The sequence below is a fragment of the Rhinolophus hipposideros genome, assembly GCF_964194185.1.
Source record: "Rhinolophus hipposideros genome assembly, chromosome: 22".
Classification (NCBI taxonomy): domain Eukaryota; kingdom Metazoa; phylum Chordata; class Mammalia; order Chiroptera; family Rhinolophidae; genus Rhinolophus; species Rhinolophus hipposideros.
The window spans coordinates 9810473-9828811 of NC_138068.1; the positions used below are offsets into that span (position 1 = coordinate 9810473).

At 49.7% G+C, this 18339-nt stretch overlaps 1 protein-coding gene across 5 annotated transcripts in view; it reads left to right on the plus strand.

The window, feature by feature from the left end:
• The first annotated feature begins 1739 nt into the window (after positions 1-1739).
• Positions 1740-18339, plus strand: part of KCNB1 (potassium voltage-gated channel subfamily B member 1) — an 85159-nt gene continuing 68559 nt past the window's right edge. For 4 of the 5 annotated variants that reach the window (XR_013992250.1, XR_013992251.1, XR_013992252.1 and 1 more), the window contains exons 1-2: positions 1740-2034; positions 3235-3967. Coding sequence is in view for 2 of the 5 variants with exons in the window: in XM_081033207.1 (XP_080889333.1) it covers positions 3401-3967 (567 nt within the window). In the remaining 3 variants the exon portion in view is untranslated. Of the gene's footprint in view, positions 2035-2571; positions 2708-3234; positions 3968-18339 lie in introns of those variants that run through there. The other variant, XM_081033208.1, reaches the window with a different exon arrangement.

Genomic DNA, 18339 nt, shown 5'->3' on the forward strand with positions numbered 1-18339 from the left:
ATATAAAATCCCAATGAAGTTCTTCATGGCTTGGTCCTGCCCACCTCTCTAAGTTCCCTTCCCAAGCTGATTTCCACCTTCAGGCCTTTGCTCTTTTTGGTTCCCCTGCCTGTACCTCTTTTCTCAGAACTTCACACAGTTGTCTTCTCCCTGCTCTTAGGTTCTCAGCTCAGATATGTCACCTCCTTTAAGAAGCCCTCCCAGCCTGACCACCCTATCTAAAGTTGCTGACCCCTCTCTCGGGCATGCTCTAACACTTCCTCTTGTTTACTTTTCTTCAAGATGTTTATCATAATCCGAATGATGTGGTTTATTTATTTACTTATTTATTCACTGTATTCTCCACCAGAGTATAAGTCCACGAGCATAGGGACTGTCTGTTTTATTCTTACTGTACCTTCAGTGTTTAGAGTAGTGCGTGGCATACAGTAGGTGTCCACTAATTATTGATTGACAGAATAGCATTTCCAGACCGGGACATTAAATGAATCCAGGGTTTCTCAACCTTGGCACTATTGCCATTCAGGGCTGGAGAATTCTTTACTGTGGAGGTCTGTCCTGTACATCGGAGGACACTTAGCAGCATCTCTGGCCTCTGCTCACAAGACGATGGCACCTCAGACAAGAGTCATGATGATGGAGGTGATGAGAATAAACAGATTAAAGATATATAATAATTATTATGGAAACAAATCCCTTAATTTTAGAAACGAAGAAAAGGGCCAGAGAGGGAAAGGACCTTACCTTGGGACCTGGTGGCTTATTCACAGCTTTTCTCCTCCAGAGCAGGGGGCTCATTACCCCAGCACTTATTTACTTATCATGCAGTAAATATGTATTTGAAAAAATAAATGAGGAAATGGAAGGCCCACTTATGGAAGCCTTGATCACCTCTCCAGGTAAATCCTTTCGTTCTATATTCATTTCTTGGGATTATTTGATTGATTTTGTCTCCTCCACTGGACAGGGAGCTCCATGGGGAGGACATTTCTTTTACCGAGCCTGGCACAGGACCTGGCACACAGGAAGTTCTCCATAACCAGCTATCCAACGTAACATGAATGAATGTTTGAATCACCAAGCTGCATACACTAGCTCACCCCTTCCTCTCTCTGCCCCTCACCTTACATAATTTTTCTTCTTAGTAGTTATCACCAACTGCCACCTTATGTATTTGTTGATGTATTCTTGTCCACCTTCCCCCCTGGAATCAAGAATTCCAATCCGGACTTACATTTTAGAATCTAGAATGGAAGCTCATGAAACCAAGGGACGTTTAAAATTGCAATCTGACCCCATCCCCACCTCTATCCCTTTCCTTCACTTCGTTATTTCCCCAGCACTTATCACTGTCTGACTTGTTTTGGATCGGTCTCCAGCCAGTTCCACAAGGGCCGAACGTTCGTGTTGGGGTCACAGCTATCTCAGACGTTTATCCTAGTGTCTTGCACACAGCAGGCACTCAACTCAGGTTGTTGACGGGACTGAGGAAGGCGGGGTTGCGAGGAAGGCAGTGGAGGTAGACCAGGTAGAACGGGTAGGGCTGCCAGGCTCCTCCTCGCCCAAACCCCCAGCCCATGCCTACGCTCACCAGCAGGCTGGGCCGGGCAGGCAGGAGTTAAATGGCGCGCACGCCTGCGACCCGCAGGTGGCGCCGTCCCTCCTCGGTGCCGACTCCCAGCGCTCTGAAGTGCGGGACAGAATCGCAGCGAGCGCGGCACCGAAGCTCAGCCCCGACTTGTTGATCTCGCCCAAGCAGCCGCCGCCGCCGCCGCCAGAGCGGGAGGAGGAGGTGGAGCAGGAGGCGCCGCCGGTTCGCGATCCTACCACCCGCGCCCGCGGCGTCCGCCTGCGCCCCCAGCCTCGGAGCGCCCGACCCGGCTTCGCAGCGTCTGCAGCCCCGGCACGTCGCCTGCCCGGCAGGCGTAGGCCGGGCCCGGCCCAGCCCCGGGTCCGCCGCTGCCCGCGGGCGGGGGCGCCCGGGCGGCCGGGGCGATGCGCGGTCTCTGGCCCCGGGAGGCGGCCGCCCTGGGGGTGAGTGTTTGGGTGTGCGGTCCGAGGCGGGGGCGCAGGGGTACATGAGCTGGAGGCTCGCCTGCCGCGGCTCGGCCTGATGGTCTGTCTACTCGGGCTCCGCGGCTCCAAGCTGGGCTTGGCGGGGGGGGGGTGAGGGGGAGACAAGGGCTGGGGCCTGGGGAGACGCGTGATCTCCTTTCCTGGGCGAGAGGAGAGGGCGTGAGCCTCAGTGCCGGGGGGTTCAGAGGAGCCCCCCAAATCACCAGTGCGCGGTGGGAGAAGGGCAGCACGTTTTGAAAAGGCCAGAAAATTCAGCTTGTTTCCCCGCCTCCCACCTCCCCCACCCCTTCCCTTCCAAGCCCCGGGAAAGGCGCAGAACACGGAGTTATAAAAAGCCATCACAGGAGAGGACGACGAGGAGGAGGAGGAGGAGAAGGAGGAGAAGGGGGCGGGGAAGGAGCTAGGGGAGGACGAAGCAGGTAGATCCCCAGGACTCTGCGCGCCCAGCCTGCGGTGGGTCAGGGGGCGCAGAGGGAAGGGTGGGACCCCTCGTAGAGCTTGGCTTTGCTGTCTTCAGGGCTCATCTCGTCGCTGGAGCGACCTCAAGAGACGCTCCCGTGGCTTGGGGAGAAGGGTCGCTCCTGGATAGCGGGGCTGTCGTGACCACCCTGTCTGTTGTGACCTCCGACAGGTGGGCACCTGAAACCCCCCCAGAATTCCCCCCAAATCTTTTAAGTTTTAGCAAAAGCAAACCTGGTGCCACTCAAATCCTAATTATCTCTGAGCGGGGGAAGGAAAAGATGCGAAGTCTTTTTTAAAAAAAGTTTTTTCATGCAGCACCCCTCTCTCCCCATTTCGGGGCCAGGTTCGGGACTCGTCGGGGAGACCTAGAGAGAAGCGAGTTTCAGCACTCGACGGGACGGACAGCGCCCCGGGCGGCCGGGTCTGGCCCAGGCGGCAGAAGGCGGGGTGGGGCTTCCTGGGTGCCTGGGGCGCCTCTTGAGGGCCCTTACCCAGTTCTGAAGGGCGGCCCCTCCTTCCATCCATGGGGTGGGGCGGACTTCAGCACTGGCTGGAGGGACAGCGCCCAGTCTTTCTGCCCCCTTGAGCCACTTAGCATCCGGAAGGTCAAGGCCGGCTGGTGCCCGGGTGGAGAGGTGGGGAGGGGCTGCGCCCAGCTCCCTGTTTGCTGACCTGCGTCCGCTTTCTACGTTGCAGCCGTCGGGATGGAGGTGAGAAGACGGCCGTGACGCGCTTCTGCGCGGCCGCCTGCACCCGCAGCAGCCCACAGCGCTCCCTGCCCCCCTCCCCCGCAGCGGCCCGCCTTGCGGTCCAGTGACAGCGGCCTGGGGGGGCAGGGGGGGCAGGGGCGGCCGGACCAGCGATGCCGGCGGGCATGATGAAGCATGGCTCCCGCTCCACCAGCTCGTTGCCGCCCGAGCCCATGGAGATCGTGCGCAGCAAGGCGTGCTCGCGGCGCGTCCGCCTCAACGTCGGGGGTCTGGCTCACGAGGTACTTTGGCGTACCCTGGACCGCCTACCCCGCACGCGGCTGGGCAAGCTCCGCGACTGCAACACGCACGACTCGCTGCTCGAGGTATGTGACGACTACAGCCTCGACGACAACGAGTACTTCTTCGACCGCCACCCAGGCGCCTTCACCTCCATCCTCAACTTCTACCGCACTGGGCGGCTGCACATGATGGAGGAGATGTGCGCACTTAGCTTCAGCCAAGAGCTCGACTACTGGGGCATCGACGAAATCTACCTGGAGTCTTGCTGCCAGGCCCGCTACCACCAGAAGAAGGAGCAGATGAATGAGGAGCTCAAGCGTGAGGCCGAGACCCTACGTGAACGTGAGGGCGAGGAATTCGATAACACATGCTGTGCAGAGAAGAGGAAAAAGCTCTGGGACCTACTGGAGAAACCCAATTCCTCTGTGGCTGCCAAGGTAAGCCTGGGATCTGGTGGCTGGGGGGGCTCTTCCTGTGTCCCCAGATTGAAGACCACAGCTGGGGGACTCTGGCTTAGTTCCCAAATATGAAGACCAGAAAGGCACAGGGGCCATAGACGAGACCTCAGGGGCGAGGACCAACCCCTTCAGAGTGTTCCTATGTGGCACTGATCAACCCATCTTTTTATTATTTAATACTTTATATCCGACTTTGTTGGAGAAAAGGATTAACAGAGACTTATAAAAACCCACATAAAAACCCACAGCAAGAGGATAGACACTGCAAATAAGAAAGAGCACAGAGAGGTAATTAAGCCTTGCCAGAGTGGAATAGAGTTGAATTTGGTCTACTCTCCAGAATGGTCTCTTGTGGAGTCCGAGACCCAGGCTGGAGGGGGTGTCACCCTACTCTTACTTATCCCTGTATTTTTAACCTCAGTTTGCTCCAAGGATGGAATGAAAGCAGCTTACAGATTTGCTTGGACATTGAGAGACTGTCAGGCAGTTTTAACATAAGAAAAATGAAGCAAAGGGACTTTGAGAGGTGGGTGTGTGCACACATGATGTATGCAGCTGGCTGTGGTGCTTGTGGGCGAAGGGTCACCCTTGGTTTGTTCTTTATTTATTTGGTGAGTTAAATCTAAGAAAGGTTTGATGCAGCTTGTGAAGATGCTTTGGCTGTTGGAAGAGGATGTAAATTTCAAAATAGGAGAGAAAAATGAAGCAATTTGAAAAAAATACAGCAGAAGGAGGCAGGAACGAGTTTGATCACACCGAGTGGGCCAGAGAGTCCTGTGTGCAGCTGGGTAAAGGCAGAGGCTGTAAGGGACTGAGAGAGGCTTTGAATGGGGGCCAGGCCAGGCCGGGACATCATTGGTTGATGAGCAACTTCTCTGTGTCAGACTGGGATTCTGGGATGCCCCGGAGAGATGGGGGCCTGTCTTCATGTGGCCAACATGCTAGGTGTCAGGATAAATGACAACATAGTGTGTTCACTATAAAAGAGGTCATGTGGGGCCCAAGCAGAGCCCAGAAAAGAGAGGTGTTAATGTGAAAATCTAGGAAGACCACATTGGGAAAGAGGTGTTGAAGATAACTTGCTCTCTGAGAGCAGGACCAAAAATGGGGGGGTGGGGAGAGGAGCAGGTGAGATAGGTCAATGTATTAATGGAAAAAAGGAACAGGGGAGGAGGAAGTCTACATGTCAGCCATGATGCATTAGCTAGGGCTGCCTCCATCCAGCCTGGCCTCTCATTGTGGAATCCCCTGACAGTTAACTCCTCTCACCTGCAGCTGCAAGACTGGGACTGAAGGTGACCCTGTGGGGTCCTTTTCCCGGATCTGACCTCCCAAGGAGAGGCCTGTGAGAGTGCATGCAGGAGGGGGTGGCTGGTAAAACAGTGGAGGGAGGCCCACAGGTTTTCTCTCTTCCCTGTCAACCCTAAAGAGGACAGAGAGATTTTCTATTCTGAGGCTGTGGGCTGTCTCTGGCCATAATCCTGCCCCAAAAAGCCTCTCTCTTAAGACAGAGTCACTCACCTTAGCCGGCTTAGGATCAACAGATTTATTTTGCTATTTCCAGGCCTGGTTCGTGCCTTCCACACCCTGTTTAGGCCCATCATGATTCTCCTGCCTCCCTGCCCTGTCCCTAAGACATAAGAGTGATGGGCAGGAGAGGGGAGGGTCACCCTCTCAGAATAAAAACGGACAAAGGGGAGTTTTGGGGTTGACATCTGGCAGCAAGGCAGAGGAACTCAGGCTTTCAAAAGATGCTGTTTGGCAATAAACAGCCTCATCTCTCCCTGGGGTTAAACTGCTTGCAGGGACAAGCTTTGTGACCTCTCTGTGATCCCAGGCTCAGCCGGCACATATACCTGGCAGATAGATAGTCGAGGATGTTTTGCTTCCAGAGCTGAAATGAGAAGGCAGACAGGTTCATTGGCCCTCAGTATAGAAATCCTGACTGCCATTGATCAAACATCTACTGTGTATAAAGTGCAATGACCCAACTACGTAGTCCTTATACCAATTCTCTGTTATTATCCCACCTTTCTCAAATAGGGAGGCTCAGAGCGGTTACGTAAACTGCCTAAGGTCACATAACGGGCAACACAGGAGTTGCCGGAAATTCAGACTCAAGTGTGATTTTGAAGACCCTGTTCTTTCCGTAGTGATGAAATGCCATAGTCTCCTTCCCAGTCTCCCTACTTCCACCTTTGCCCCCTGCAATCCACTGCCCACACAGCAGCCACAGTGAGCTTTTCAAAAGGTAAATTGAATCACATTATTTATCTGCTTAAAATCCTCCAGAGGTTTCCTATCACACTCAGAATAAAATCCAAACCTTCGCCACGGCATACCAGACCCTGTTAAATCCATCCCCATGACTCCTCTGAGCTTATTTCTTCTACTCTCCTCTAGTTCACTTGATCCAGCCCCACTGGCCTCCTTGCTGTTCTCTAGACAAGTCAGGCTTCATCCTACCGCAGGACCTTTGCACTTGCTGTTCCTGCTGCCCAGAATGCTCTGCTCAGATTGTCTCATGACCAGCCGCTTCTCCTTATTCCTCATTTAAGCAGATCTCTGCCCAAATATCCTCTCCTCAGAGAGACCTTTCCTGAGTCATGTGTAAAACAGCCCCCTTCCTCTTAGTCTCTGTCATATTGTGCAGCGTCTTTCCTGCCTAATCTTTAAGCACCATCTGAAATGGTGTCTGCTTCCCTTTCTTTCTCTGCTTCTCTCCCACAGGAGTGTGAATGCCCTGAGTTGTATTCACTGCTCTGTTCCCAGCACCCATCATTGTGCGTGGCACAGAGGAACTCAGAGAACTACATGTAGAATAAATGAGTGGACCAAGCAGTCAGCCAGTCACTATGTCTCAGGATTGGGGGATCTGTCACTCCTTCCTCTCTGCCCATCTGCAACTGGCTTCCTTCAGTCTGTACTTTGCTACCTCACCCCCCGCCTGTCCCCCCAACTTGGATGCCTTGCTTGTCAGACAGTGAGACCTTTGGAAGCTTCTCAGAGGGCACAGAATGAGGAGGTAAAATGCAGGCTCATCTCTGGGGGACGGTGAGATACACAAATGGCCATATCTAATATGTTTAAGAGCAAGGACAGACCCGGGTTGCAGACCCAGCTCCACCACCCTCTCCAGTTTCTGGCCTTAGTTAGGCAAGTTCTTCAGCTCTGCAAGCCCAGCCTCCCACCTGCAAAATAGAGATGAAAGGCGCACCTTGCAGGGTCATCATGAAATTGTGTTAGTCACACTTGAGCACAGCGCCTAGCACATAGTAGGTGGGACTTATGATGAATAATAAGGAGCAGAGTCCTTTCTCTATGGCTGGGTGGGCTGAGTTGCGGCAAAGCCTTTCCTGTGATAGCAGTATTGGGAGGCGGAGCTGACAGCTGTTAATAATTGATGGGATGTTCTGGCAACACAGAAACAAACCAAAGCACAGGCCCTCGCCGCCTTCACCATCAGGGGAGTGAAAACATCAAAATCCATTAGATGAAAGGCAGTGTGATTGATTTCTGTTTGGAAGCTGGGGTCAGCCCCAACAAAGTGAGAGGATTTTGGTGCTGGGCCACCACTGGGTTTCCGCTTTCTCGGAAAACTATAGGCTTTTCTCAGTAGGAGAGGGTGGGAACTAATTTGCCAGGCAAGGAGTGTCTACGTTCCCTGGAACGGTCTCAGGGTTCAAGCCCTAAAAGAATTCCCTAATTTCCAGAGTAGCTGCTGTTTATTGTTCCAGGTGCTGATTAGTGGAATTTTGCATCTACTGTTTGTTAAAATCTCTTCAACAATCCAGATAGTCTGCCAGTTTGAGCTACAAGTACAGAACAGAAAACTCAAAGTGGCTTCTATAAGGAGGAAGACGTATCATCTCACACAACAGGAAGTTCCAAGGTAGCTTTTTTCGGGTTCAGGGCTCGATGCCATCAGGATTCTAGATTCTTTTCATCTTTCTGCTTCTCCACCTCCTGCAGGTGGCTTGGTCCTCAGGCTTGATGCCTCATGTCACAAAATGGCTACCCAGTTCCAGCCTTCAAATGTAGACACATAATATGTGCAACCAATAAAGAGGGGCATTTCTTCCTATACACCAGTTTTTCCCTGAGAGGCGAAGCTTTCCCAGGAGAGCCCCAGCAGACTTCATTATAAATCCCATTGGCCAGGATCAGGTCACATGCTCGCTCTAGCTTGCAGGGAATCCTTGGAAAGCAGGTGTCTGGCAATTTAAGATGAGGGAGGGAGTAGATTTGATGGTGTTACAACTCTTACAAAGAGGAAATGGAGGCTCCGAGGGGTGAAGTCCCTTGCCAGAGCTCACAAGCTAAATGCTCAGTAAATATATGTCAAAGGAATGAAAATGGCAGACTAGAGTTTGAACCCTGGTCTGGCTCCCAAGCCTGTTTCTTAATCCTGAAATCATTCAAGCTCTCTGGGCTTCAGTGAGCTCATCTGCAGAATGGTGATAAAGCAGGGCCCACGTCTTTGGGCTGTTTTGATGATTCAATGAGATTTCAGATATAAATATAATTTGCAAATGGAAAGTACTTTCTAAATGTGGATTATTGTTATTATTATATTCAAAAGAGGGACAGTGGTCAGTATTTGGCCCATCACACATTTGATTAAGAATCAATTCTGGAGTCCAACAGATGTGGTTCATTTTTAGCTCCGTCGGACCAGGAATATGACCTCGGGCAAATTCCTTTCCTTCTCTGAGTCTCAGTCTCCTCTCTAGAAAGTGGAGCTCACCAAGTAGGGCCATTAGAAAACAATTAGCGTAAGGGGCTTAGCCCAGTGCCCAGCCCAGGGTAAGCATTCAATAAATGACAACAGCCATGCTTAGTGTCATCCCTGAATTCCTCTGTTCTAGCTGCATCCCTGGTTGGCCGCCTTTCCTATTGCAGTGCTGTCGACCGTAGGATCGCTGCCTGCCCCTTTCAGATTTCATGCCTAGTGTGATGATGCTTCTGCTTTCTTCGCCTAAGCCAGGGGGTTTTATGCATTATCATCGAGAAAAAGGAGGGAAACCAACGTGGAATTCGTGGGGCTCGTTAGTGTTCTGAGTCATCTGGCTGAGGCTTTGCCGGGCCTGACTCGATTACCCAGAATATCTGTATTTATTCCTGGGAGACTATATGCCAGAGATTCAGAATCCTGGCTGTGGGGCCACACAGGACTCGGTTTGCAACCTAGCCCTGCCACTTCCTAGCTCTGGACTTTGAGCGTATCACTTCCCCTCCCGTAGCTTCCATTTTCTAATCTGTTATCGAGGGTAATAATAAAACCCACCTCACAGGGTTGACTGGAAGATCAAGTATGACAGTACCTATAAAGCGTTGAAGACAGGCTTTGTAAATCTAGTATCCCGATTGAGGGAAACTTTGTAAATCTAGTATCCCGATAAAGGGAAACGGAGATGCTTCACGGACAGTTGGTGAAAGATCAGGGACCGTTTCCAGACCTTTCTGATGCCACTGTGACCCTCATGGAGGCTGAAATCTTTCCATTCCTCCAGGATCATACCTTGGCCGCTGGTCTCTCAGGGGGCTTAAAAGGCGATGATAGGCTATAGAATGTGAAAATGCTTAGGAGGGAAGAATGATGGCCAAAAGAGCAGTTTGGCCAAAGCTTAATTAACTGAAAGAGAACAAGCACGAATTAAGCACCCACTGCATACCTGGCACTGTGTGTACTTCTGAACCTGATAGCATCGTGGCTAGGAGCCTTGATTTCAGAGCTGGAATGCCCAAGTTCAAAGTTTGGCTCCTCTACTCACTAAACATGTGATTTGGAGCAAACTACTACTGCACCTCCGCTCATACAATGGGAGCTGTAGCAGGGCCTGCCGCATTGAATCGCTATGAGGATTACATGAGGTAGTGCATACAAAGCACTTCAAAGAGGGTTTGGCACATAGAAAGCCCCTAGTAACTGTTAGGGTTTTGTTATTGTTGTTGTTTTTTATTGTGACTGTCTCATTTAATCCTCCTGACAATCCTGCCAGATAAAGAAGCTCCTTTTCAAACAATTATTGTTCTTATAAAATGATACCTGCTCAATATAAGGTGAATTTATATAACTTGCTCAAAGTCACACGGGCAATCGGGATAGAACAGGGACTCAAACATGAGAGAGGAGGTGTGTGGTCAGTGTCCATCCACGGCCTTTCAGCTCTTTCCATTTCAGTGTTGCTAGCCCAACTCCCAGCTCTCCCAGTTCTTTGTCTAGATGCTTCCTCTGGCCAACTGAGTCCAGTAAAGACAGGGAGCTAAGGGCCCACCCAGAGCAGCCCCCAACTGCCAACTAATGGGAGAAGGTCTATAAATACCCTCACTCCCTTACTCCTGGATGGGGTGTAACTCAGAGGTGCATGGTCTACACTGGCCCCAAGAGTTCTTCAGAATTAAGCCCCAGGGGCCTACAGTGGTTCCTGGCTTGATAATACATCCTGTTTGGCTTCTTTCCTTTCCCTGTCTCACGTCCCCTCTCCCCTACTAGGGTTTTCTGGGATCACTTCCCACATAAACCACCTGCGCTTGGATTTCTGTCTTAGGATCTGATTCTGGGGGGACCCACCAAAGACTTGTGTCAATGTATTAACACAGAGGGCCTCTGACTCTCAGCACCCCAGGGCCATCCTGGGGTGATTGACTTCCTGTCCCCTCCCTCCCCGTGAGTCAGTCACCCAGGGCAGCAAATGGTGCTGGAAACACTGGACATCCACATGCAAAAGAATGAAGATGTTCCCTTACCTCACACCACATACAAACATTGACTCAAAATGGATCAAAGACCTAAACAGAAGACCTGAAAGTATAAAACCCTTATATGGATGTCTTCATTCATTCAATAAGATTTATGGAGCACCTACTGTGTGCCAAGCCCTGGGCTGGGTGCTGGGGACACAGCAGAGAACAAAGCAAAGGTCCCAGCTCCCATGGTGCTGATATTTCGGTGGGGGAGAGAGTGAGACCATTCACAAAATAAACTAATACAGATACTGACTGGTGCAAAGCAACTGTGAAAAAGAAATCATGACATCGTCAGGGGAAGATGAAAGTTAATTGGATATTTGGTGTGATGGAGGAATTAATGCTATTTTTTTTATGTGATAATGCTATTGTGATGATGTTTAAAAATATTTATCTTTTAGATGTACAGATGGAAGAATTTATAGATGAAATGACAAGATCGTATAAAAACGTACTATTTTGGTTGGTGACAGTTACCATGAAGAAGGTTAACAGGTTAGGGATTTAATCAGGATAGTCAGAAAAAGGCCTCACCAAAAAGGTGCCAAATAAGCAGAGACCTGCAGGAAGGGAGAGAGGGAGGCATGTAGACTGTTGGGGGAAGAGTATTCCTCGTGGAGGGAACTGCACGTGCTAAGGCCCTGGGGCAGGGGCATGTCTGGAGCACTCAAGGAACCTCCAGGTGGCCAGCGGGGCCAGAGCAGAGTGTGCCAGCGTAGGAGTTAGCTAGGCAAGGTCAGAGGGGTGACCTTGACTCTTGTTGCACTTTGGCTTTTCCTCTGAGCCCCTGGGCCTCTGCACTGGCCTTCCCCATCCAGTCCATCCTCTGCAGAACCTGAGCCATCTTTCTCAAGTGTAATCTGTTCATGTTAGTCAGCCCCTTCCAAAATTCCTTCCATGGTTCCCACTGTCCCCGGGATACAGTCCAAACTCCTCAGCCTGACTTTCAAGGCCCTAGCCAACCTCTCCACTTTCATCTCCTACCATCCTCTCTCCATGGTACCTCCCGCTCTCACAACACCCACCTTTTTGCATTCCTCGAATACTCCATCCTTTCCCAGTGCTGCTCCACACCTTTGCCTAAGCGGAGTCCTCTGCCTTACACCCCCTTCTTCCTTTTGTCTGCCTGCAGCCTCTCTCTCCCCAGCCATCAAGGCCCAGCTTCTTCCCTTTACCACCCACACCCCTTCGGGCAGCACTAATTGCTTCCTCCTCTGTGCCCTGGAAACCTGACGTTCAGGCCTTCCTTGCACAGAACACTGTAAAGATTAGCTTATGAGTTGGTCTGTAGCTGCCAGGACTGGGCCACAGAGAGGCAGTAATGCTTACGAGAGGAGGCTCTGCAGCCTGACTGCCTGGGTTCAAATTTCAGCTCAGTCACTTTTGAGCTGAGTGCCTTTAGGTAAATCACTTAACTTCTCTGATCCATTTCCTGATCCATAATTTGGGGACCCTCATGACAATCAATTCTATATGAAGCACTCAGACCAGTGCCTGACACTCAGCACGTGTTTAGTACAAGTTAACTATTGCTGCTGTTGTTCTTGGGGTTGTCATTATTATTGTTGAGTGAATAAGTTGGCAAATTTGCATGACCTTGTGACCACTGATCAGAGGGGGTCCCCCTTGAAAGGCAAAGGTCTCCCCAGTAAGGCCCTCTGTCTCCTTCCACCATCCTGTCTCTACCCCGCCACTTCCCTCCATGCATTTCCTGGGCCAGGAAGAGGTGACCTCCTGCCTTCCATTCATAGCAAGGAGAAATGATTAAATTAGACACTTGAGGTGTTCCCTCACCCTCACTGCTCCATTTTTGCTCTTCAGCAAGGTTGGTCTCCACCATAATTGCCCACCATGGCCTGGCAGGCAGACACTGTATTCGAGTTACTGTTTGCCAATTTAACATCATTGCTCACATCCGCCAGGTAATGGAGTTGGAATCAAACAGACTCTAAAAATAGACACCCTGTTTCACTAATTGCTACCTAGGGCCCATCCCTGAGTCTTTCCAAGGCCCGTGTGATCCTTGGGGCCCTTGACCTTGGCCAGCATTGCTTCTTAGTATCCTTGCAGACCGTATGGTACCAAAGAGGCAGCCCATGACGGCCCCAGGGGCATGTGAAAAGCAAAAAGAAAGGTGCAGATAACGTGATGATGTAGAACCAGCCTTCCATTAGCTTATCATGTCTGGAATTCCCACTATCTCTTTGAATGGATCAGTTTTCTTTTATCGCCCATGCCTTGGATAAGTTTACACATCGTTTATTGTTCCTCGAAAATGCTGACCACAATTTGATTCGGTTACTCCCTCCTATTCCTGGGACAATCCTTTCGGTTTCAAAGTTAGCTTCCTTTCTAGGCTTCTCTGGTCCTTGTATGTGCATATATTGAGGTCCTGCTTCCATACCACCTGCTGTTTGTACGGGAACATTTATTGCATGTGACCATATGCCAGGGACCAAGCTGGATGCTTGAGAAGTACTCATGTATCTATTAGTCAGGATTCTTTTGGTTGGAGGTGACAAAAATACAGCTCAAATGGATTTAAGCAAAAAATTATAATTGAAAAGTCCTTGGTTTGATAAGGATTCAGGTAGGGCTGAATCCAAAGGCTTAAATAGTTCAAGACTTGGTCTCCAATATCTCTTAAGTTGTTTCCTTCTCGGTGTTGGCTTCTCAGCTGGATGTACCAACATGGCTGGAAAGATAGCCTCTAGCAACTCCAGGCTTCCATCTTAGGGAAAAAGCAATTCTCTTACTCAATACTTCCAGCAAAATCCCAGGGCTGATTTTCATTGGCCCATCTCTGAGCCTATCACTTAGTTGGGTCTGAATCATATGTCAATGGCTGGAGCTGGGATGAGACTGAAAATGGGAAAAAGATGGTTCCCCAAAGAGAAATTGAAGTACTGTTTCTGAGAGAGAGAGAATAAATGTAAGCTGGCAAAAAAAGAATCCACAGCCATCATGGAGCTTATAGCCTACTGGAGGGAGTTAGGCATTAAACAAATAAAACGTTGAACGAAAGAATATCACACAGAGTAATATGTATTCTGTGAAGGAAAGAAGCAAGGGGTTTTGATGGCGAGTAACAGGGCATGATCAAAGAGGGCCTCCCAATGTAGATGACCCTTTCTGAGAACCTGAACTTGATTTCTGTCCTTCCTGAGCTGCAGAAATGGTCTTCTACAAATTCTCTGTTCCTACTTCTCCTGCACCATTTATCATACTCCCTCTTATATTGGATTTTCTTACCAACTTGTTTTACCTCCCCAACTAAAGCAGGGTGTTCTCAAAGTCTAGGACGTATTCATTTCTGTGCTCCAAAGCAGGGTGGTTGGGCTGCTGGGTTTACAGATAGTTTTATTGGTACATTCATTTACCTGTTATCTAAGGCTGCTTTTGGTAACAACAGCATTTATGGGAAAAGTTTGCAGACTTGTGTTCTAAAGTCATTTCAGGACCTGGAACAGAGGAGGGGCTCTGTCAGAGGGGTTTGTTGGAGGATGGGAGGGAGGGAGGGATGGCACAAGCTAGCTGTGTGACCTTGAGCAAATAACTTAACCTCTCTGGGCCTCTGGCACCATATCTTGCAATGCCAGCTGCCCCTTCTTATCCTTCAGATCTCAGCTCATATGTCACGTCTTCAGAAAGGCCCTCCCTGACATTGAACAATCAGTTTGGACCTGGTGGCATTTACCCTCTTTCTGTGAGAAAATGTCTCTCTGGTTTATTTTGAGATTAGGCTCCCTTGGGGCAGGTATCCTTCCCTTCCTCTTCACCCATGTTTTCCCTCGTCTCATATGCCATTTTCCTAGTAGGATAAGTGGAAAGAACGCTAGTTTGGGACTCTGGAGACCTGGGTTCATAATCCCAACACTGCCCCCATATGAGCTATGAGACAAACCTTTCCTCTCTATGGGCCTCAGTTTCTAAAGCTGCAAAATGGGCATGGTGAGTTTGCCAAGCAGGAAAGACAGGTGCACCCACCTGTGCCAGAGTGGCCAACACTGTGTGGCCAAGCACAGATGCTTCATTCATGTTGTTGGTTTTCTCCCTTCCTGTTGGTTTTTCTCTCTTCCTTTTCTCAAGAGGTAGAGAGGAAAGAGCATCTACCCCAAACCTTGCCTTAATCTGGCCTCTGATGATACCTTGCTTGCTCTTCATGCAATGACTGTGCCAAGGAGTGGCTGGAGAGTGGGGGGCTTAAATACTCCCTCAACCCTCTGCCAGTCTCCCCCATATCACACCCCCATTAAGCTCTGTGCAAATGCAACCCAAGGCAAGTCCTCTAGTCCCCTCCCCCGCCCTCCAGGTTGCTGCCCCAACCCCCCCTCCTGTATAAAAGATTGTAGCCCTTTACTGGCCTCACGACTGGGAGAACAGACCAATCCAAAGAGGTGTTTTCCAGACAGATTGAGAAGTCCGTGTGTGTGTGTGTGTGGTGTGTGTGTGAGTGTGTATTGGGTGTCCCTAATTACTGAACGATACACTGGCAGGGCTGACTACAGAATTTGTGGGGGTGCAGTACAAAATGAAAATACAGCCCCCTTGTTTAAAAATTTGTAAGAATTTCAAGATGGTGCCAGCAGAGTATTAAACCAAGAGTGGGGCCTTCTACGCACAGGGCCCTGTGTGGCTATGCAGGTTGCACGCTCATGAAACCAGCCCTGCCCTCTGGGAAGAATGGCTCCAAAGGCCTATGGGAGAGGAACCAGAGCCAGAGCAGGGACCTCCAAATCAGATGGCTACGGGGGCCAGGTAGGTGGTGTGAATAAGTGAAGCAGTTGGGGGGAAGAACTGTGGGAGGGCAAGTTGCCTGAGGAAGCCAGTTAACATTCAGCCTTAGTGTCAAGGAGGCAGCAGGGAGCTGTGGCACTGTAGTGAGCATGGCGTATACCCTGACATGGTCACACACTCCCATCTAAAGAGGCAGCTGCTATTCAGCGCTAGGCTGGGCTTTGGGCCCGTCAGAAATTTTAATGATCATGTACGATATCCCATTTTTTTCCATGTTGGCAAATACTTTTTAAATAGTAAAAACATTTGAGTGGGCCAAACAGAACGTGTGGGAGGACCACCTTTAGCCCTGAGGGCTCCGGTATTTGATCCCTGAAATATAGAGCCATTGGATGGCTAGGAATGGGAGGAGACATCACTTCTTGCCTCTGAGGCTCTCCCATCTGGAAAGGGGAGCTGAAGAGGGTAGAGCTTGGGTGACAGAGCCACAGGTCCCCCCTCCCCTCTTCTTACTCCTGGCATCAAGCACAGCACAGGATGGCAAGTGTTTGTTGAATGAATGACTGTCCCACCCAGCTGGAACTTGGCTCCAAAGCCCAAGGCACAAGTCAGAGAAATTCATGGATAAATCCTTAACCAATTAGCTAATAGGAGCCAATGTCGCCCTACCCAGTCTCCAACCAGAGCAGGAAGAAAATAGCTGCTGTCATAGTTAGAACAAGCACTGGGTATTGAGTCAGCAAACCAGACTGGCTCTGAGCCTCGGGTTCCTCATCTGTAAAATGGGAATAATAAACTCCCTGGGGTTGTCCAGAAAGTTGAATGAGATGAAGATGTAAAGTGTTCAGCAAAGTACCTGACGTGCAACAAATGTAAGCTGGTATTATTTTTATTATTTGTATCTTCCTCCTCCTCCTTCTCCTCCTCCTCCTCCTCCTCCTCCTCCGAACATTTAGCTTATTTCTAGGAACTGTGGGCCTATAGAAGAGACTATTATATAGAATTAAATGTTATATCCTTGTGGAGTTATGTCAGCTCTACAAATCCAGGCTGGAAAGCTTGGGCGTTTAGAAATTCTTGGTGGAGATTAAGGTGTCTGGGATTGAAATTCTGGTGTTCAAAGTTGGAATTCTGCCACTCAAGATCTCTGCTATGACGTTCATTGTTGGAGCTCACCCTCTCAAGGTCACAACTCTGGGGTTCAAGGTCAGAAGACTGCCATCCATTGTCAGAATCCTCAAATCCGTAATTGAACCCAAGGAGTGTGTGTCCAGAGCTTCGCTACTTGTGATTGAAACTAGCAGGCAAGGTCAGAATGCTGATATTCCAGGTAGGAACTTGTGTTCAGACTCGGAATTCAGAGTTCAAGGTCAGGACACTTTCGCGGTGTTCAAGATCGGAATTCTGGCAGGCACATTAGGAAGACTGGTGTTTGCAGTCAGAGCCCTTGTTCCCAATTCATTATTTTGTGGGTCTCGTCCCTTATGTGTCATTAATGCTTCATCATCCGCCCTCCGTGACAGCAGTTCCTGAAGAAATGCAAACCACAGAAGGTCGCCTGACCTCTATTTAGCCAGCGGGGTTCTCTTACATATGCCTTTTTTTCTTATTGTTTCTGACACCCGGCCACTTGGGAGGTGCCGGTAGAGGGGTAGAGGTGACGTAATTCTCAGGAAGGCAGCTGAAGAATGGCTCCCCTGCCCCACCCCTGCCAACGACCCTGGAGGCTATTGTCAGTTCTGTTTAAATCCACTTTTTCTTGCTGGCTGACCTGGAGCAGGTGCCCCGCCAAGCCCCGGGGGGCACCTGGATAATCTCACCGGCCTATTGTACAGAGAAAGGCAAACAGTGTCAGGCAAGGATCCTAACAGAGTGCCAAGGGCTGTGGCTACCCAGCCTAGGAGATGTGTGGCTGGCAGTGACATGTGGGGAAGTGGAACAGTTTGCTGGTCACTGCGGTCACCAAATGCATCGTTGGTGCCAACTGGAGGGGAGCTTCATTGATCATGCTAAAAAATCATCTTTAAACTCTACTTACAATGGTACAACTCAGTGGAAAGCGGGTGGCATGGATATTTGCTGGGTCACATCCCCTAGGAAATGGTTATAGCAATCCTCCCTCCAACCTTCAGGTTCCATTCCTTTACCTTCCTTTATTTTGTTTCATAGCCCTTTTCACCACCTTGTGTATTATATGTTTATCTGGCTCTTGTCTGTCTCATCCCACTCATCATAAGCTCCATCAGAGGGGGACTTGGTCAGGTTTTACATCTATCTTCCCAATGCTAACATTGTGCCAAGCATATAGTAGTTACTAAATAAAAATTTGTTTACTAAACGAATGAAAGAATGTTGCCCCTTCAGATATAGTCTTAGAGAGTTTTCCAACCTCTCAATTCACTCCATGCAGAGCTCACCTCCATCTTATCCATTATATCTGCACAGAGTTTTGGGGTGGGGGGTGAGAAGTAGGGGCAGTAGGGAGGGGCATTATCCTCTCATGGCTTCCAATTGTTCTCAGGATAACTTCCAAAACCTTTATCTGGCCACTGAGGGCCTGTAAGAACCACCACCTGCCTTCATATTACACACACATCACATGACTCCCTGTCTCCTTTCTCAGATCTTCAGGACACGGTTCTGGATCTCACGTCAGGGCTTTTGCACATGCTGTACTGACTAGAACAATCGTGCAGCCCCTACCCTGGGCCCCTTGGCCTCCTATCTCATCTTTCAGGACTCTGCTTAAATACCCTTTCCTTGGCTTCCCAAACTTGATGTCATTCCCCGCATGATGGCCCCTGATTTCTTCCAAGAATTTATCATTAGACACCCTTGGTCACTGCTTTTGGATTCCAAAGTTC